Source organism: Enhydra lutris, unplaced genomic scaffold, assembly GCF_002288905.1.
Source record: "Enhydra lutris kenyoni isolate GAN:26980312 unplaced genomic scaffold, ASM228890v2 scaffoldscaffold8, whole genome shotgun sequence".
NCBI lineage: Eukaryota > Metazoa > Chordata > Mammalia > Carnivora > Mustelidae > Enhydra > Enhydra lutris.
Window position 1 is genome coordinate 4,499,758 of NW_019154092.1, and position 22,030 is coordinate 4,521,787.

Below are 22,030 nucleotides of genomic sequence, written 5' to 3' on the forward strand. Positions count from 1 at the left end.
CTTGCATGCCCACCCTCTCTCTGTGTCCTGGTGTGGCCTCACCACTCCAAGACACCATCTTCTGGAGAGAACAAGACATCGGCACCAGTGAGTAACAGGACAGACAGGGAGAAGGTGCAATCCCCAGGTGGACAGAGGGCTCCAGCAGGGCACTGAGGGACCCCAAGGGAAGGAACAAAGAACAACAAGGATGAATTTTCCCCATATTGGTTTTTACTTGAGTTAGTCTAATATCTTCAGCCAACATATTAATATGTAACATTAGAAGACAGTCTGGGCCTCACAACAGCCCCACCCTAAACACAGGAAAGTTGCTCAAAACTGGATAAAGAAACAACAGAGGTATAGACTGTACAATTGGTCCTGTACTGTAGCTTCACACATCGCAAACCCACAGAAGGGTAGGACAGGGACAAATTAAATGCCAAATCCATCCATAATCCACTCACCCCATTTTGGCCTAAAGGTCCCAGTACCTCAACCACCTAAACATTGTCAGTACTATTCACATGCAGCCACACGGCTAGGCTGACGTTTTACTTGCCCCCTTGCTCATGTCCACCCTCTGTGAATATGCCACAGATACATGAAATAAAGACCACAAGCAGACACAGAGGAGGCCTGGCTCCAGCAGGAGAAGCCTCATCCCAGACAACCTGTCTCTGAGGCCAGACCTGTCTCCAGTCAAGGCCTCGGCAGGCTCCAGGGGACTTCCTGGCACAGATCCAAGGGCTTTCAGCACGGCAAGGAGGCCATGGAGGAAAACAGGCAACCTGGTCCAGCATTGCCACTTAAGGTTCTCTCTTAGCTCTTGGTCGTGTGGGCTGAGGTCACAACTACTGTTTTACAGGGGAAAAAAAGCTGGGGTCCAGGTTAAGTAACTTGCCCAGATCTCACCCCAAACAAATGGTAGGACTCAGACTAAAATTCAGATCTTACGAGTCTAAGCCCATCTTCTCCTATCCTTACTTGCATCCTTGGCACACAGAATTGACCCTGTCTGTCAAGGATGATCTATACGCTTACAAGAGATATTCTCCAGAATCTTCACGCTCTGGGTCCAAAAGAACCTCCTCTTGCACTAGGAACTAGTTGCCCAATGTCTAAGCACTGAATGGACCATCAGGAGGCACGAGCAAACCAGAAACGTGAGCTAGGCAGATCTTTCTTCTATTCTAGAACATTAGCCAGCATATCTAAATAAATGGAAATTTTCTTGTTCATTTTACGTTTTTAAAAGGAAAAAAAGATTTTGTTAGAAACAAGGTTTGCATTGAAAATATACCAGCTGGACTGCTGAACAGTATTGGTGCTGCCCTGGGCTACAACAGAAGAAACACAGGCGTTCCCGTGCTTCTGCACTTGCTTGCTTCCAGACCCCTAAAACGCCATCTCAGAGACAAGACACACTTCTGTGTGGTCTCACTGAGCCTAGAGTTAGAGAAGGAAAGCAAGGCTGTGAGCCCATATAGTGGATGCCACAGTTTACAGAAAGGCTATGATTTTATCATTATTATGTCCAAAACAATGTCCTTAGAGGCCAAGTTTTCTTCAATATACACCTATAACATACATCTCTCCATGAACTAAACCACCTCTCCAAGCAGCATTTGGGTCATAGGTCTCTGTGGATGATGATAAGCTGGATGGGAAATACTTCCTGACAAAGGTTGGCCTTGACCATATTCTAGGCACAGTCCAGTCATTTGTGCTCATTATTTGTGCTGAAGTTACAGGTTCTAATCTCAGCTACTCATCTCACCAGGGGTGCTACCTTCACTCAACCTGTGCCTATTTTTGCCCACCTGTCAAAAGCACTTCATAATAGTAACTATTTTATAGAATGGTTTGGAGGCTTGAATACGATTATACAGATAAAGTGCTTAGAATATGGCTTGGCCCAGAGTAATACTCAATTGCTATCATCCTGAGGAAGTAGAGATAAGGAAACTTGGGCTTACATTCATGGCATACTTAGTCAAGACTGGAGGAGTGGAGAAAGCAATCTGTAAAGGTCGAGGCTGATTGTTTCATAGACAGGAAAAGGGGCCGACAGCTTACATGGTGAAGGCAACTCAGGGTAGGAGTGGTGAGCAGGGTGCGTAGTACTGGTGCAGTTCGTACGCTCCCACCTAGAAAATGGTACTGACTCCCTGATAAAAGCATCGGCCCGGTACAGGCTAAAAGAGGATCACCCCCATAAGGAGAGCTAGAATGGGAAGACGCAAGCTGTACCTAGAGCCAGGTACACAGAGCAGCTGGAATTCCAAGTACAAGCAAGGTAAATGGGTATAAGAGTCCTCGGCGGAAGACAAACTCAGGAAACTCAAGAGATACACAGCAGCGGCTGCTGCACATTGGTGAGAGGCAAAGGCAAGAACCAGGAAGAACTCAAATAAATTACATAAGGAGATGCATGAGGCAAGAGTGGCAGGAGGTCTTAAACAAGCAACAGGAAAGCAGACCTGTACCAATACCTTTCTTTTGAGTGACAGCTGCCTTTTATCTGTGACCTTTCTGGAGTGGGGGCTTCTATCCCTGGTCAGTCTAGATGTTCTGGAGGTGGTCAGAGCACAGTCTCTCCCCAGTTACTAGGCACCATCACTTTTGCCAGACCATACACGAGAGCCAAGGAGGCCATGCATCAGTTCAAGTCACAAGAGAACCTACAGTGACAAAAGGAGATCCCAAGAAACCATGAGGTTCTAGCCCCGCAAGCCACGGAAAGTAATCTCCCAGAATCTCCTGGCTTAATCTCAGTCTCAATCTCACCACTCCTCCCACCCAAGGAGAACCCCCTTCCAGGGCATGTCAGCCAAGCAGCCACCCAGGATGCCAATCTATGCTGAGTACCAGCGCAGTGCTGGTGCCCCAAACATCTTTACAAACAACAAGAGATGGGAGAAACTGCATTTATCTTACCTCTTTTCCATAAGCATGCTGTGGGCAGTTGGAAGCTGCATTATGACCAGTGTTCTGGACAGGAAGTGAGTCCCAAGTACTAAGAGCTCATTGTTAAAATGCCTTCGAGGCAATAGAGTTGCTTACCTATAGGGCCTTGGTTTTGCTGTGTGGGATCCACGTGCTTATAGCCAGCAGCACAGAGGCTGTGTGGGGTACCAGCTGGCCACCTGAATGCAAAGGCGATGGGCACCGAACCAACATTAATGGAGTACGAGCTCATCAGCATGCCCAACTGTGGGTGTACCCACTTCGCCCCAAATCTGCCCTTAAGCCGAATAAGACCCTTGCTCTTCCTCACACACATGACTATTTCCACCTTCCCAAGCATCTTTCTGCTTCTTTGCCTCTCCATCAAACCCTGCTCAAATCTGAGCTCTTCTGATAAGCTCAACAGTATTGTTTGTTTGTTTTTTTTTCTAACATGCCTATTTTTACTGTGGGCAAATATAAATAATATAAAAATTACTACTTTAACCATTTTTAGGTGTACAGCTCTGTGGCATGAAGGACATTCATAGTGCTTCACAACCATCACTGCCATGGTTCATTCTTCTTTCATTCCTATAACATCCCCAAAGCAGGATGACATAAAAACTGGTGAGGTTAACAGGCAGACATGTAAAAATCTGTATTTTCCAAGTTAGAAAATAGACAACACTATCTGACAAATGCTTACTGTGTGAGTTCAGTTTCAAGCTTTAAATTCCTCTCTCTCTCTCTCTGTTCTTCACGCCCTGCATTGATTTCTAAAGGAAAAGGCCTGTTTCTCTCTGCTTCCCTGCATGCTTAGGATCCAGCTCAAGCACAGACACACCTGTGTTTCAACTCTGGCACCACAGCTTGCTAGACAACATGGCTTCAAGTAGCCTGCTCCGGGCCTGTGTTGTTCCCTTACCAATAAACCTAGGATAACACACATACCACCCAGGGTTGTCGCGAAAATTGAATGAGATTGCATATGCAAAAGCACCTGGCAGAGCAGACAATTAATCTTCACTCCTTATGTCAGCTCTGTGAAATGGTGTATCTGCGATCAGGGATAACTAATTCCAAAGGGCAAGGAAACCACCCTTAATTTTCTGAAATTTTACCACAGGAAAAAAAAGACAATAATAAATTTAATTAATAAGACCGGATGGCTTCCCATCCTCTGAAGTGAAGGAGCCCTGAGCCCAGATGCTACCTACAGGTATGCGGGACCACGTATGGTCATCCTGGATCTGGAACCAAGAGATGTCTTCCTCACACTGCTCTGAAAACATTCTAAGGTACTGAAGTCGGCTGAGAGGGGAAAATGTCCATGTTACCATATTCACTGTTGTTGCTTAAAATTTGTAAATAGAACCAGAAAACATCCACCCAGATGTCACAAATGTTTATTTCTGAATCCCCCTCTGAGCTGTCACATTTGAACATAATGTCCTGAAATAAGCACGTGCAGACCTGTTACTCCAACTTAGACCCTTCAAGGCACATGTCCATGACCTGTGAGGACCTCACAGAGTTGCTGCCCTAGAGGCCTCTGGAAAGAAACCATCACTCAGGGTTGCCTCTGAGCAAGGCAGGTAGAGTGAGTGGAGTGCAGAGACAGAATATATTGGGTGGAATATAAATGAGGGAGAGAGGAAACCATATGCTGGAGATTTTTAGAAGCAGAAAGGCCAGGGCTTTGAGCAAGAGTCTACAGCCTCTCCAGACCATGCTCCCAGCTCCACAAAAGTAGTGAGGTATCTGCTCTGTACCCGAAATCTAGACCGTGAGCTCCAGGGAGAGAGATCATATCAATCTGTTCTGAACACCTCACAGATGTGGCATGAGCTCCCATCGAATGTTTGCTAAATAAATCCTTGGTTTTTCTAAAGCCTTGACTTCAAGTCAAACTCTTGAAGACAGTGATGGGAGAAGAAAACCATTAACTGAGCACCAACTATCTGCTAGGCTTATTTGATACTTCACATATGTTAGTTACTTCATTTAATCTTTATAAAATCCTACTGAGTAGTTCTTATAACCTCCATTTTGGTGTTGTAAAATGTATGGCCCAGAATGTTTAGCTAACTCATCAACATCCACTGAACAGGAATTTGGAGGAAAGTACTACCCAAGACTGGCTGCTTCTCCCTGGAAATCATGCCTTCTCTGGCCTCTGAGTTCATCCTGCAAGGTTAAGCTCAAGGTAGTCCAAACAAAGGATTCTAAAACCTCTGTACACCAATACAACAGGAATCTAGGACCCAAGAAAGAAATTCAAGAGGTCATATGTCGAAGCACTCACCCGCTTTCTGCCAAAGTCTTTGATTTCCGCAGAGCTAAACCACTCCTTTCAAGGATAACATAAACATCCAAGTTTCAGAGGTATCGTGGACAAAAGCCAACATTTTTCAAAGAACCTAATGAGATTTGTAAGTCATTTTTGACCTCAGATATTCAAGAACAAGGAATTCAACTTAAACCAGTGCTGATTCCTTATAACCAAGATTCAAACCAGCCTTGACTTTTGTGTGTTTATACTAAAAGCCAGCAAAGAGTAACCACCATCACTTCGAATCACCCTTTAGGATGCTCTGCTCAAAAATTTAAAAAGCTAGGAAATGGAAGGCTTCAGCAAAATAAAAATATATGTCAGATTAAATAGTAATTTGAATGTTTTTCTTAAAGATTTTATTTATTTATTTGATAGACAGAGATCACAAGTAGGCAGAGAGGCAGGCAGAGAGAGAGGAGGAAGCAGGCTTCCCACCCAGCAGAGAGCCCAATGTGGGGCTCGATCCCAGGACCCCGAGACCATGACCCGAGCCGAAGGCAGAGGCCTCAACCCACTGAGCCACCCAGGGGCCCCATTTTGACTTTATAATTCCTGTAATACTTGTTTTGATGTTATAGCTATTTAAAAGCTATCAAAATGAGGAGTTCATAACTATATTTTATTACACATATTTAAATAACCTTAAAATAAATACAATTTCCAGCAACACTGAAATTGTTACTTGTCCTTATTTAAAATGATATATATACTCCTCAGACATTAGGCTACCATAATGCCTCTAAAAAAGATGATCACATCTATCACAGTAGGAAAATTCTAGAAACAGTGCAGAATAGTTTAGAGGGAGGAAAATGGAGATACTTTCAGGACTTATTAAACAAAACACCTTAAATTGTGCATTATTTACACATAGAAATAATGTTATTAAATAAGGGTTAGGTTTGTAACTGAGGACCAGATGCCAAGCTAAATAGCTCAATGTAAAAACCAAGCACATACTCATAATATGTTCTGAATGCTCTCTTAATAAATCTAACTTCCCTCAAGCCAGAGCATGCAAGATTTTACAAAAATCTATTATTATCAATCATTTCTACATCTATTAAATTCCAAGTAGGAAGATCGTCTGGGCTTCTCCGGTGCACGTCACCAAAGATCTCATGGAACTAATACAGACCCTGAGGTCAGAGAAAAATGATAGAAGGATAAAAGTCTAAGGGAGATGAAAAAACATGAGTAAAGGATTGATATATTTAAAAATGTAAAAAAAAGAAAAAAAAGGTGGTCCAGTTTATCCAGAACTTCAGTCGCAGCAAGAGAATAAAGGAAGAAAACACCAGGGAACTTTGAACTATAGGCTGAGGATCCTAGACTCTTTTTAGGAAGCGAGAAGGAGCCATGAAAAGTTTGGGGGCAAGAGAAGGTATCATTAAAGCTGCACTTTAAAGAATACTGGCAGAACTAGAAAAGGGGGAGAATGGAGGCAGGAAGCAGACTGCCTCATTTCCTTTTTTTCATCTGCAGCACTTTGCATGTGTCCAGCAAGAGTTCTGTAAACATGGACTCAATAAAAGCTGCCCCAATAGGGGGTTGCTTCACTAGCACCAGAGGACAGCGACACCTGAACTACTGCTAGAAGGAGGGCAACACCACAGACCGGCAGCATGTGCTGTCCTCTGTTTTCCTTTCTTAAAAAGCCCTGGAGGTCTTGTCATTTGGGAAAGGTTGCCCATACTCTGCCCATCTGGGACCTTCAAAATGCAAGTCTCATGTGAAAGACTTTGAAAAGCTCTATAGTTAAGAAACCAATTTAATTTGTTCTTCCAGAATTTGGCCATGAAAAGTTCTATAGTTAAGAAATCAATTTAATTTCTTCTTCCAGAATTTGGCCATGAATCCAACCCCCCCCCCACCACCCCTCTAATCGTAGAACAACTCTCCTAAAACAAGCATCCTCCAGGCAGGTCTGGAAAGTGTGGACTAAGGTCAGCCATGGTCAGCACATGGGCACAACCTCAAAGGGGTCAGTAATAAGTTGTAAGTCGGGTCAGGGTCCTTCAGGGCTGTTCAGAGTCCTCTGGTCAAGCCTCCAGGTAAAGCCACAGAGTCCCAGCACTCTATCTAGTGTGAAAGAATTCCATGGGGGAAAGTAAGCATCCTGACGATTCAATTTAAGTGATTCTTCCTTTTTGGTCATTAGTGGTTAAGAAAACCCAGTCACCGAAATCCATACAAGAGCACTCTTTCAGACACCTGAAGACTATTAAATCAACTTTCGTCCTTCTCCTTTATTTCTCCTTCTCGAAATAACTTTACTGTATTTAACACCTAGGTCTGATTATTCTTTTCACAAGAAAGATGTAAATTCTAGAGGAATTTGGTTCACTTATTTAGACAACCAAGGATATAGGTCTCTTCTAACCCAGAAAGAAATGATTCCAAAAGCCTAAGACACTTAGTTATACAAAACAGTAGTTAAGGGTGGCATTGAGGGTGGGAAAGAGGCAGAAATCTGAAACCAGCGTCTTCTTTAGGATATAGTAGTGATAACCCAGGCTGGATGCTCTCCCAGTCATCAGAGAGTACAGTAAACCTCAGATGAAATCTCCATCACTACTAGGATGCTTCATCAGAAAGCTGACTGGCCCAGTCTGGAAGGAGTCCCATTTCTCTCTGCCCAGATGCACTGGGGGCAGGGGGTGTTTTTAATAAGAATCTGATCTTGCTGGAGTCTGTCCATCTACATTATTGCTTCCATGAACTAAAGCCTGGCAGAAAGACTGCCCAAAAGAACAAAAACACCGAATCCAGGACGCTTGAGATTTCACTAGTCCAAATGAGCTATCAGCATCGTTGTCCTAGCTCGTGGCACTCAGGTAGCCTTGTAGCGTCATGCTCTGGAGAGCTCCATAAACATGCACTGATCTCATGACACCGGGCAGTGCAGGCAGGTCACTTCATCTCAGCTGAATGGCAGGGACTGGCCACAGCAACTATGAACAGCGACCAGGAAAAAACTGAGCTCAGCACAGTCTTAGAAGCTAGGGACAATCAATCCCTTTGAAAATTCAATCATAAAGCTTAATAAGGTTCACAACTTTGGACTCCATAATTCTGATTCTGGGAACTTAACCTAAGAAAAGGGCCCAAACCATAGGAGAGCTTTTGCACAATGGTGTTCGTCAAAGCACTGTCTGTAAGGACAAAAGCTGTCAAAAGCTGCAATGTCTAATAAGGGCACAATTTAAAAATTCAGGTACACATACATAAAAGAATACTATGCAGCAAGTTTAAAACTATTTATAAAGAAAATATTAGGGCGCCTGGATGGCTTAGTTGGCTGAGTGTCCAACACTTGATTTCAGCTTAGGCCATGATCTCAGGGTTGTGAAGTTGAGCCCCAAGTCAGGTTCCGTGCTCAGCGGGGGCCGGGGGAGGGTTCTCTTTGGGATTCTCTTCCTCTCCCTCTGCCCCTCCCCCCACTTCTGCATGCTCCATGAATGAATGAATTAATTAATAAAATCTTTTTTTAAAAATACTCATAATGTAATGTTAAAAGGGAGTGATCAGGTGATAAAACGGAATACATATTATGAACAGTTCTACAGGAAGAAATTTATGCAGGAAAGGAAAGATTGAAAGGACATAAGCCAGATGTTAACAATGGAAAGCTTCATATGGCAAGACTGTATATATGGGTAATTACTTTTCTAATTGCAGTTTTTCTGTGCTTTCCAGATTTGTGTATAATGAACAGGTAGTACTTGTAAAAGAGAAAATTAAGGGGTTTTTTGTTATAAAATAGTATCTAAATGATTAAAATCATTTCTAAATTACATGTGCTTAGGGGCACCTGGTGGCTCAGTTGGCTGAGCGTCTGCCTTCAGCTCAGGTCGTGATCCCAGAGTCCTGAGACTGAGCCCCGCATTGGGCCCCCAGCTCAGCAAAGAGCCTATTTCTCCCTCTACCTCTGACACTCCCCCTGCTTGTGTGCTCTCTCTCTCTCTCTCTCTCTATCCCCATTAAATAAATAAAATCTTTTAAAAACACACACACACACAAATTCTGTGTGCTGAGAAAATTTAAAACAATATATAAATTCCTGTATGCAGGAAAGAAAATCAAAATTAGGAGGATGGATTTGTAATATGTATCCATGTGTGCACACCTACATTCACACATGAAATAAGACGTAAGAGGGGACTCTGAAAAACATAGGCAAATGAGCACTGGCATGGTAAGGAAGTGGCTTCCAAGCTCCCACCAGTCATCACAATAATTGCACATACTCCAAAACAAGCAGTGGGCTTGCCATGCAAACACAGCTTCGCACTGTCTCCTAGGCTTCCCTCACAGCCAGACTGCAGCCCCTAAGCCCTTCTTTAATAGGAATCCTGAGCCCCCTAGGTCACAGAGGCTAATACCATCAGCAAGAGTATTTAAACATAAAACATAAACTGACAAATCTTTTTAAATGGAGGTATGGTTAACTATATAGTGACTTTTGTCATGCTCTAAAACGAGATTCAAAGCCAAGGAAAAATGCCTTAACCCCTTCACCATTCTAAATATCTAAGGCAAGACTCTTTTCCACTGGCCTAGAGAATCCACAAAATCAGTGCATCTTTGATTCCAGAAACTAAGACATTAGCACCTTTAGTTGTCCTGGGATAAGAAAAGACCAAAGTTGAGCTCCTGCGTGGCTCAGTGGGTTAAAAGTGTCTGCCCTTCAGCTCAGGTCATGATCCCAGGGTCCTGGGATTGAGTCCTGCACCGGGCTCTCTACTTGGCGGGGAGTCTGCTTCTCCCTCTGCCCCTTCCCCCACATGTTCTCGCTCACTCTCCCTCTCTCTTTCATAAATAAATAAATAAATAAATAAACAGGTGATAAGAAAAGATTAAAATCAAGAAGCATTTAAGAACAGCAAACCAACTAAAGGGGTAGGCACCAGCCTCCTACTTACCTCCTACTCACCTCCACAGCTTTACCCTACTCCTTGGGCAGGGACAGAAGATCGTCCCTTTCATTCTACATCCTAAATAACTTTGACCAACTATGTGGGGAAAGGAAGATGAGAAGCACAGGCAAAGAATAAACAATGATGAGCCTAGTCCACAGGGACCCACTTCCAGAGAGGGCTAAAAGTACATACATCTCCTTTATTCTACCACTGGTTATTTCCCTAGAGACACTGGAAAACTAAAGCCATTGTCCTACAGGTACATGTGGGCCCAACTCTTACAACAAATATTCAATAATTGACAGCTTACTTAAGAACACATAGATTCAGGGCACCTAGATGGTTCAGTCAGTTCAGCATCCAACTGTTGGTTTCAGCTCAGGTCATGATCTCGCTGTTGTGGGATGGAGTCCCATGCTGGGCTCTGGGCTCAGCATGGAGTCACTTCAGATTCTCACTCCCTCTCCTGCCCACTTACTTACCCCCCCCCCAAATAAATAAAATCTTAAAAAAATAAAATAAAAAAAGAATTCAATCACTTCTGCTGAGTAAGTGGGACCCATCAGTCCCTTTTTTCAATTACAGACTCTCCCAGCCCACCCTTCTCCTCTAAACACCACTCCTTGGACAGTGGTGGCTCTCGCAGCTTGTCAGGCTTTCATATGCACCGGGTGCTTGGGCATTGTCTTAGGATCCAAGTTCTGGTTTAGCGGGGCCAGGTGACGCAGAGGCTAATTAAATCCCAACCTCTGACGGGAGACCCAGGCAGCGGTAAGCCTCCCTAGGGGACCCCCATGTGTGGCTGAGGTTGCACACACAGTGCTGGAAGATTCGGAAAGGCTGACAGCTTAGTGTAACTGCTGGCTTTGTTGAGTGTGTCCCTGCACCCATAACACTGGCACACTAATAGCACCTTGGAGTTGTACTGAAGACGAGTTAACGCAGATAAAGCACAGGGTAGGTTCTCTAAAACACTGGCCATGGGTATTATTTTACTACTGCTACCAATAAGATTATTATTCAGGTAGGCTGATGCAACTAGGAGGAGGCCAAATTTGTAAGGAAACAGAGTCCCTGGGTAAACTCTAAGTTAAAAGAAGTTAAGGAAATATGAGCTGGGGAGGAGTCTTGAGAGGGTGGCTAAGAGCAAATTGGGAGGATGTGACCAGGGTCCTGTGCATAGCCCACAACCAGGGCAGTAACAGTCGTAATTACAGCTGCCATTTTCTTGGGCCTTCACATTTCAGACGCTGTCCTAACTACTGTGAGTTCTGCAGGCAGAACCCAGGGTTTTCCGTTATTCAGAGTCAACTGCCTCAAGGTCCCAGGCATAAGCCAGCCTGTGATCTTGACAGGGGTGGGCAGAGCAACCCAATAAGTGGTGGGGACCAGACAAAACCGCATCAAGGGTAAACCATGGCAGACCAAGGCCCGTCTCAGGAGAGACTGTGTCTAGAATCCAGTGGAGCACTACTGTCACCCCCCCCCACTCCCTGATCAGGCCCCTCTAAAGGGCTGACTGCAATAAGGCAGGAGTCTCAGGAGCCAGGCAGGAGGAGGCAACAACTACAGGAGCTTCTCACCTCCCGCGTCGGCAGTGACACAGCCAGGAAGCGTGGGGACTAGGCCAGTCTACGTGTTGAACCATGGGAACCATGAGCTCTTACTCCAGTTCTTTCTGTTCCCGCTTCCTCTCAGAATTGCCTTAAGAGCTTCTTTCCATGCACCTCCTGGGTGCCTTTCCTCCCCAGCCGTCTTCCAGGGAGTGGGGAAGAAGAGCTTGAAGGGCCTGGCCACTTCACAGAGGTGCTTCATGTCATGGTCCTGTGTGCTACCCGTCCACACAGAAGAGTGGAAGGGACATTCTGTGAAGGAGCAGCTCACGTGACTGAAAGAGCTGAAGTGTCCCCATTAAGGGAGACAAGAGGGCAGGGTTTCTAGTCAGCCAGGCTGGAAGTCTGAAGATTGTTCTAAAGCACTCAAATATGTGTGCTCCTCTGAATCTACATTTAAATACTGTTTCATTCATTTTCAAAGGGCTGTGACCACCCTAAGAGGACCTTCCCCAGTACAGCCCCCAGGACAAGGGCTCCCATGTTACGGATGCAGATACTGACCAAAGCCTGGAAAGCATTAAACTCCATATTCAGCATCTCATACAGGTAGTCTCTTTTTTCCTAAGAGCAGCACCACTGAGAGCTGAACATGACCATCTTCACTGACAAATAGGCAAAGTGAAACATAAAGGAGCTGACTGACTGTCCAAGAGCAGAGCTCTAGTCAGAGAAGAAGGCGGAGTCCAATCCAAGTCTGTGTGGCCCTCAGCCCAAATTTTCATGATAATCCTACCATCTTTCCTTTAAAAAACAAACAAAAACAAACACAAAAACCTCTTTCTATGTTGAAATGTTTCTTCTGGATTCCATGAGTTTCTTCAACTTCACAGATCCCATTTTATAAATAAGGAGCCAGAGGCCCAGAATGATTAAGTGCCTCACTGGGATATGAAGTGAATAGGATAAGAAACAAGGACCCAAATTCAAAAGGCCCTGTGTTTCGGGCCATGGCTTTGGGGCATCAGCCAAAGTGATTCCCTGCAAAACGTAACTACTGGAAGCCAGGGGACAAAGCAACGTCAAAGAGTGACCTGGGGATTCCCCATGAGCTCACTTATATGAGAAGAACCCCAGCCAGGAGGCCAGTTCAGCAGAACCGCCTCCCCACCATCATTTGCACATGAATACATAAGACAAGGAAAGCTAAAGATGGGGAGGGAGAAGTTACTCATCATTAATAACTTTATTCCCTCACTCTTCCTGGTTCTGTGAAGAAAAACACAGCCCCCTGCCTTACTCTGCAAGTGACATTTCCTTTAGAGAACAATGACTCGCGGGATATTGTGTGCACCACATTACTCGAGGAAAGCAGAATCATAAAATGTCAAATCCTTTTTCAAATTCCTATTTAGAGAGCAGAAAAACATACTATTATTTTGTCAAAATCAGTTACCATGGCAGCCTGAGCCCCTTCGCTCCGTATGGCCTTGAGTTCATAAAGGCAAATGCACGCTCATTTCATAGGGATGTTTGGTATTTTATTACCTCCCAACTCAGAATTGAAACAAAGTTTTAAGTGTGAAGGATTCTCACCTGTGAAAGCATTTGTGGCCTGAAAATCAGCTTCCTGCATACTGCTCCCCAGACAAGCCTGTGCTCCAACTCTTAAGCTATCCTGGCAAGAGGAAACTGCCTGGGCGAGGCCTCAGGTCACTTCCATCTTGGCTTGTCGGAGTCCATCGCTCTGCCCCGTCCGGCTTTTGGTAGCATCTGATGCCCACCTGCCCTGCTCCCAGACCCTGAGAGCGGGCAGTACCTAGGACAGCACCCAGTCCAGCAAACGTGCACACTTGGGGCACACAGTCACGTCAGCCGTCCAGCCAGAGTGAAGGCCATGGTGAGCCCAGGAGCAGAGGAAGCTGTCCCGCTGAGACCTGCTTTCCCACCTTACAGTGAGGCCCTCCTCAGCCACTTGGCAGCCAGCATCCTCCACGGGTCTCAGCCGCTCTAAGGGAGCTCAGTATGGTCTGATCTGCTGCTCTCTGTGCTTCGCCTCTCCCCTTGCTGAAATTAAAAAGAAAGAGATCACTTTCCTGATGACTTGCAGGAGTATTCAATTTAGTAGACCCATAAAGATTTAAAAAAAAAAAAAAAAAAGAGAGAGAGAGAGAGAGAGAGAGAGAGAGAGAAAACGCCACCCAGAGTAGTGATCATGGCCATGCTATGGCACTGGGGGAGCTCTCAGTAGGAAGCAGGTACAACATCTTTTTCTGAGTGTCTGTGAAGGTGGCAGGGAACAGAGGTAGCTTTTACTTGCACTCTAGAAAAAAGACAGCAGAAGACAGCATTCTCTGCTCTAAGCTTCGCTAAAAATGGCTATAAAGGTGACATAACATTCAAATGTTATCAAATTCCCCCAGTCACATAGTTCATAGCTACCCTGAAGAAGAAACCCATTTCCCAAGCTTGTTCCTGAGGTGCTCTCCCTGTTTGTGCTGTCTCTGTGTCAAATAATTTAAAAACAAAACAAACAAAAAAAAGACTTTAAAAAATGACTCTCAAGGGGGAAGACAAAGGCCTGTATCAATATTTTAAAGAGTAAAAAGGAAAAGGAAATTTAATCTGAAAATTTACATTACATATTACATAACAATAACAGCACTTTACAAAATACTTTCCAGATATTTCAGTGTTGTTTTATTATATAAGAAGCAACACTAATAACATGAATGTTAGAAGCCCAAAGGATGAGACATTTTAAAAGAGAACCTGAATAGGAATCTCCAGTACTAGAGTAAAGAAAACTTTTTTTCCATTATCATCACTTCACTCTAATCAATTTACATCACTCTTTCGAATATATAACCTTCATTCCTATTTTTCACCATCAAACTAGAGGAAAAAAAAATAATTTAAGAAAACAACACCTAACAGAAAAGAATACTCCGTTAAGGCTTCTTGTTGTAAATATAAAGTAATAAAGGAAAATATCACTAATACAGACTAACTATAAGGAAGACCTTATGTGTTAATGAAGCACTATAATTATATTAAGAAATTCAATTGTATTGCCCTCATGTACCTATAGTATCACAGTTAATAAGGTGTAGCATACCATGAGTACATAAACTTAAAGAATAGGTAAAAAACTTATTTTAATTTAAAAAATCATTTATGCAAATAATGGTTTTGAAGTGCTTGAAAATGCAACAAAACATTTTTTCTCTGAATTGAAACATTCCACATAAAATGACCAACACACACACTATCAGCCTCCTAAAGTCCTACACTAACTTCTAAAGTAAACCTAATCACATGTATGATACCTTTCAATTTTAGGAAATGAAATTGCCATAAAAAAAACAAAACCCAGGGCGCCTGGGTGACTCAGTGGGTTAAAGCCTCTGCCTTCGGCTCAGGTCATGATCCCAGGGTCCTGGGATGGAGCCCCGCATCAGGCTCTCTGCTCAGCGGGGAGCCTGCTTCCTCCTCTCTCTCTGCCTGTCTCTCTACCTACTTGTGATCTCTATCTGTCAAATGAATAAATAAAAAAATCTTTAAAAAAAAAAAACCCCCTTGCTCTACAACACCTTGATTTTCTTTGCCCTTTGCTATGGTGCTTTCAATGCACAGAAATGCTAGACTTTATTTGTTCTCTGTTTCTAAACTCAGAGACGATCTGAAGTGTGAAAAGGTGTGTGTTGTTGCTTTACTCTGGGCTCTCTGTTTATTTTATTTTGTTTCATTGAAAAAGGTATGGTTACCTCACTTTGTATTTTTTAAGATCTTATTTATTTATTTGTCCAAGAAGAAAGAGAGAGCACAAGCAAGGGGAATGGCACACAGAAGGAGAAGCAGGCTCCCTGCTGATCAAGGAGCCCAATGCTGAACTTGATCCCAGGATCCTGGGATCATGACATGAGCTGAAGGCAGGCATTTAACCAACTGAGCCACCCACTTAGTACTGCTACATTACTTAAAAAAAAAAAAAAAAAAAAAAAAAAAATCAAATTATCCTATATCACACTTTAAATGGCTATGGGAAAGACTAAGGCAAATGTGGACAGAAATAGAACAAACACATTTTTTTTCTTTTCTTTCTTTTACCATATCTATCACACTCACCAATTCTTAACTTTAGTTCTTCGAAAAGAGAAGTATGGTGACAGGTACGTAACAGCTCACTGGGGGGGTCCCAGGCATAGTATTGGCATAGATTTTTACGGCATGATGTGTGTGGCTCCCAATAAAGACCAGACAGACACAACTGTATTATCTTACTAATGAATGACTTTTGTATTCCTGCAAACACTCAGGCTCCAATATATGCAATTTTTAAATAAAAATTTAACTGTAACTGCCATAAAATGTTTTCTTAATAGCCACTGACAACACAGATACCCTTTCTACAAATATACAAGAAAGAGGGGAGGGTACCCAGGACCTGGAGACTATTCTGTTCAGTAGGGGACATCCAAGACAGGGCCAGGAACCCAGCGACACTCAGTAGGAGTCAGATGACCCAACAGGGTAGGGCACAGAGGTGGATGATTAGGACCCAGAAGTAGCAAAGGAAAAGCACATCTGCTTCCACAGCTTGATAACCAACCAAGAATCAGCAACAAGGCAGAGAACAGAACAAATGGTACCTCATCCACTCTTCCCATCTAACCCTCTCCTAGGGCTCTTGCTCATGATTCTACTCACCTTCCAATCTCAGCTCAAATGACCCTCATCAGAGAGGCTCCCTTGATCGTCCCCTAGACTAACTTCAGAGTCTGGCCACCCAGCTTCCCGGCACTTGCCATGGTCATGGCTGCATGCAGGGCTCCTGATCTCTTAGCCCCCATCTCTCCTGCTGGACTGTAAGTGCCATGAGGACAAGGACAGTGACTGGCTGACTGTCCATTACCCCTCAGCAGCCAGGACATGCCTGATGCCTGTGTCTGCCGAATGAATGGAAGAGTGGCTGAAGGCCATCAGTGTTCAGAGGGGTACACACAGAGGTGCTCAGCAAACACTTCCAAGACAAACCCACCCCAAGCAGTGAACTGAAGGCAGCATTTCCTGGCTGAGAGGCTACTCTCCAGTGCTGGCTCTGAACCTGTGAACTGGAAGGGCTCTTCCTACCACCACTGGTCAAGGTGAGACAGTGATTACCAGCACTAATTCCTAATGCACTCACACTTCACAGAACAGCCTATCCAGTAGAGGCCGTTAAAGGACACTGCTTTATTTTATTGTATTTTATTTAGATTTTATTTATTTACTTGAGAGGGAGAGAGTGAGAGAGAGAGCATGAGAGGGCAGAGGGTCAGGGAAAGAAGCAGACTCCCTGCTAAGCAGGGAGCCCAATGTGGGACTCGATCCTGGGACTCCAGGATCATGACCTGAGCCGAAGGCAGTCGCTTAACCAACTGAGCCACCCAGGCACCCAGGACACTGCTTTAAATCCTTTCAAACTACAGAGAGAAAACTCTGACCCCAGAGAGGTTAGATAACTCCACGCTAAAAACTACGGTGCAGTAGAGTCAGGACTAACGCCTGTGTCTACTGCCCCTTCCATCAACTGTTCTTCCCAGGTTACCTCTGCACATAAGGTAAACCTCCATGGTAAACCCAAATTCCCTAAACTGAAATGTCTTAAACTGAACAATATTCAAATCAGGGAAATGAAGGGGGAGAAAATGAAGAAAGAGTAAAGAGAGAGAGCCTTCACAGAATAATCCTGAGCCACACATTCAAGAGCCCTCACTATAGCAAGCAGGCTAACATCCTTCTGTCTTCTACACACACACACACACACACACACACACACACACACACACACACACACACGTTCTATTTATCCTAGGAAGATGGGTAGGCCTAACCAAAAAATAAATTAATTCAATACTGCACTTGAAAAATGTCATTAAGTCCCTCCCATAACAGAGCAACAGTTACTAAGGAAATAGAGCACACCAAACGGAAAAACATCCCCACAGAAAGGGACCCTTTTTAAAGAGTGAACACCCACAAAACCTAACCAAGTAAGTTGTAGAATATGTTTGCTTTACCACTTATTCATAAAAACTTCCACGAAATGCAGTCTCCGAGGAATCACTGGGGAATGAAAACTGCATTCATCAGATCACAGCTTTCACAAAATTACACTGCAGAAATAGACATACGGAATTCAGGAAACATTAGGGTCACACACTAGACACAAAGGCCAAAACCCAGAAGCAAAGTGAAACCACAACCTTTTTTTAAAAAAATCTAGGAACATTCAAAAAATGTGTAGTACATAAGGAATAAACACTGCAGTTTCATTTTTTATTTCCTCTCACTGTGGACAGACTGCTTCACTGGCTGAGTGTCGGTTACCTAGGTGATGGCTAGACTGAGCAGCCTAACGGGCTCCAGGCCAAGGGACTCAGGGAGTTGAAGCCCCATGCCTGTGTCTGATGATCTGTCACTGCTCCACCCACCAAAGAGGTCCTAGGGAAAAAGGAATACTGAGAGATGAAGAGACAGCCTTAACCTTGACCCCCTTCCCCCCCAAAATCAAAACATAAAAATTAACACATTAAGAATTTGTACTGCACTCCTTACTGAAAAAAAATCTCCTCTACTGGCTGGCTCACTTATGTTAAAGTGATAATGGACTTCCAGCAAGAGAGAAGAAACCTGAGGATCTACTTCCGACCAGAGTTTGAATCAGGTGTCACCCTGGGAGAGAGGTGTCACACTTTTCCGCGTGAGCTCCTCTACCTTGTGAACAGAGAGTCTGGACCTCAGCAAGTGCCCATGAGTCTCAACATTTCCTAACAGCCAAAAAGTATGTCCTTGGACAAAACATGGCCCCTCCCCTCAAGACAGCCATGGGGCAGAGAGCACCAGACTGGGCATCCTTCCCCTGGTTCTGGGCCCACATATAGGACTCAGTCAAGTCCCTTAGCCTGTCAGCCTCCCACTTTCTCATTTGTAAAGTGAGAACATGAAACCTGAGGTCCCTTTTGATCCCGATTATTCTCCTGTGGCCCTCTCTAGTCAAGGGAGACAGCACAATGTGTATGAAAAGAACATAAGGACCAAGCACAGAAAATGTGCACCTAAACCGAAGTCTGAGAACAAGTCACAGAAATAAGCTGCCTAGACCCAGGGGAGGCTGAACTGAGGTGATGTAGATCCTTCACACTACTTTTCATTTCTTTTTTATTTTTAACTTTATTTTTTCAGTGTTCCAAGATTTATTGTTTCTTCACCACACCCAGGGCTCCATGCAATACGTGCCCCCCTTAATACCCACCTATGATTCAGGGGTATAAAACAATTTGAGGTTGTGTTATAAAAGCTATGAACCCATCCTAGCCCCGGGGAGCTTCATAGGCTCCAGAAAGGCCACCATTTTAGGAAACAAGTATAAAATCCAAACACTCATTACAAATACACACACACGGTGCAGAAGGAAAAAAAAAGCCATTCTATCAGAACATCCTTTAAAATGTCACTTTGGCAAATACAACACTTGATAAATCCTGAAGGATCTATAGTCTGAGGCTCTACTCCAACAGAACCGGAGAAAGAATCCCCCCAGGACGGGGTGCCTGGGTGGCTCAGTGGGTTAAAGCCTCTGCTTTCGGCTCGGGTCATGATCTCAGGGTCCTGGGATTGAGCCCCACGTTGGGCTCTCTGCCTGTCAAGGAGCCTGCTTCCTCCTCTCTCTCTCTCTCTCTGCCTGCCTCTCTGCCTGCTTGTGATCTCTGTCAAATAAATGGATAAAATCTTTAAAAAAAAAAAAAAAGAATCCCCCCAGGTAAATTAGTAGGATAACTGTCCCTGGTGATTCAGTAAGTTTGTAACTACCTTCTCATACTGTTTAGGAACAAAGGAAGCAATAAGAGGTCATCTACCCCACCCCTACATTTTATGGAGGAGACTGAGACTCAGGGAGGAGAGGGAATGCATTGAAAGTGACTGAAATGATGATGGTAGCACTGGGAACAAACCCAGGTGTCAGTCTAGGACCAAGCTCCAAGTTCCCCCGTACACACAGACTGGCTGAAAGGAAGAAGCTAAGAAGGGGTGCAGCAGACACCTGTAACAATAATGAAGATCAAGGAATACTGAGATGATTTCCACTTTCCCAGGCCCAAATTGGCCTAAGAGCACATTACCAACACGCTGAAAAGAAAAGGCAAGGAAGGGTCTGCTTGGCACAGAATCAGAATGTGCACAGAAGGTGTGAGCCCATCGTGGTCACCTCAGATGTGAACACCAGCCAAGCAGAAGGCGGCTGTGGGAGAAACCGTTACCACCCAGCCTGGTGCGAGACGTCCTGACTGGCCACACCAAGGAGTTGGGCTCTGAGATGCTTCACACCCAGCACTCTCCCCCATCCCAATTGTCTTCAGATAAAATTAGCTTGCAATGGGCATGATAGGCAAAGATAAAAGGGCTCCCATAGGCAACTAACAAGCGTGAGCAGTAAGGAAGGGGAGCTGTCCTCTGGCTCCTTGGGTAAGAGTAGGAGAGAATAAGGACCAATGAGTTGTTTGTATGAAACAGTGTTTGTCCTCCTCATACATACTCCCCAATGCCCTCATCACCCAGCAATGTCTGCTCTGCCAGTGCCACCACTCACAGCACCCCACGCCAAGCCACTCCCTTCCCCAGCTAGCAGCAGCCTTCCATGGTACACTTCCCATGACTACCCCTGCTCTCTGGCCTACGGAACACTGTATAGGCTGCAAACTCCCATTCAGCATTTCAATAGTTCTTTGTGGGACTGTTACTCGAGCAACGTATTATTTTACGTGATGGGGAGATAGGAATGAGCAAAACAAACCAAGCTCCTGTCCCCAAAGTATCTATGGTGTTTATGGAGATATTTCCTAATGGAAACCTTCTGCTAATCTGCATCCTCAGCATTGACTACTATGGAGCCTAGAATACAGCAGGTGCCCAATACATGCTGGTTGAACTGCACTGAACCATATCTGAGCTTCAGCTTAATTACCTCCTTGTAAGTCTGCATCAGCTGCACAAAGTACCAAGGGCATGGTACACAAAGAAACCACAGGGCCCAGGGCACTGTGTGAGGGACATTCCAGCTGGGCATCTGGGGCCCAGGCAGTGCCAACCCATCCACCATTTCAAACACACTCAAAGGAGAGCTTTATACACAAACAGGCCAGAGGACAAAAGGCCAGGCTCTGAGTTGGACTACCTTGAGTTCACCTCGTTTGGGGCTCTGGGTGATTTTAGCAGTTACTTAACCCCTTTGAGTTCAGTTTCCTCACCTGTAAAATAGAAGCAGGGATGGAACTTCCCTCATAGAATTATTGTATATTTAATGAGCAAGCATACACAGAACACTGGTCTCTCATGAATGGTAAACACATAAGAGTTGCTACAGTGATTACAACTCACCATACCAGACTGATAAACTATATCTTCAACGAATATTCCCGACCCACCTTTTTCTAGTTTTCATCTGACCTAATTGGGCAAAAGATAGCATTTTATCTCATAGCTCCTCAGTTGATTTGTCTTGGTTTTTTAAGTTCTTGAGAGATAAAAATCTAAGCTTAAAAATCACTTTATATCAGCTAAAATTCATAAGAGGGGAAAGGATACAAAATTAGACAAAATGTGTGGGTGAGATATTTGGTATGAAATGTGGTAGAATACTAGAAGAAAAAAAATGACAAAAAAAGGAACTTGCCTTTAAAAGGAAAAAGAGCCTCTTGGTATATTCAACTTTTTTTTCATGCTTTCACACTGAAATATCAAATTTAAAAAATAGCAATAGACAGTAATAAATAAATTTAGCCAAGATTTTACATCTCTTTGCCAGATAATAATCAGGCAGGGTCCAATCTTCCAATCTGACTTTCTTCCTTCCTTTTCCCCATTTGATTCATTGCCTTTGTAAAGTGCTGACTTTTTAAGCCCTCTACGTGCATTTCTCAAACTTCCATAAAGTCCTGAGAACGAAACTTTGCACATAGAGGACATCCTACCAACCACTTCCAGCAATGTGATAAATCCAGCCCTCTTCTACGTAACACAAGGTGTTGGAACAGAAACACCAACACTTTAAAAGCTAGTAAAACTTGATCAACAATAAAACAGCTGATACTCCCTATGGAAATGAAGGATCTATATAATTTTAGTTGCTTGCATTAGCAAAAGTTTCCTAAACTTCCCTTGTTGACCAAGCTCCAGGCCAGTCCCTACATTTGCACCTTTAATCAAAACACACAGGGAATGTCTAAATTTCCATTGTGTAGTTT

At 44.0% G+C, this 22,030-nt stretch overlaps 1 protein-coding gene across 3 annotated transcripts in view; it reads right to left on the bottom strand.

Moving 5' to 3' along the window:
* LOC111142742 (low density lipoprotein receptor class A domain containing 4) overlaps positions 1-22,030 on the bottom strand; it is a 431,898-nt gene that overhangs the window by 255,723 nt on the left and 154,145 nt on the right. For all 3 annotated transcript variants that reach the window (XM_022496037.1, XM_022496035.1, XM_022496036.1), the window contains exon 3: positions 13,341-13,811. In XM_022496037.1, the coding sequence (XP_022351745.1) occupies positions 13,341-13,380 (40 nt within the window). In that variant the 5' untranslated portion in view covers positions 13,381-13,811. The remainder of the gene's footprint in view (positions 1-13,340; positions 13,812-22,030) is intronic.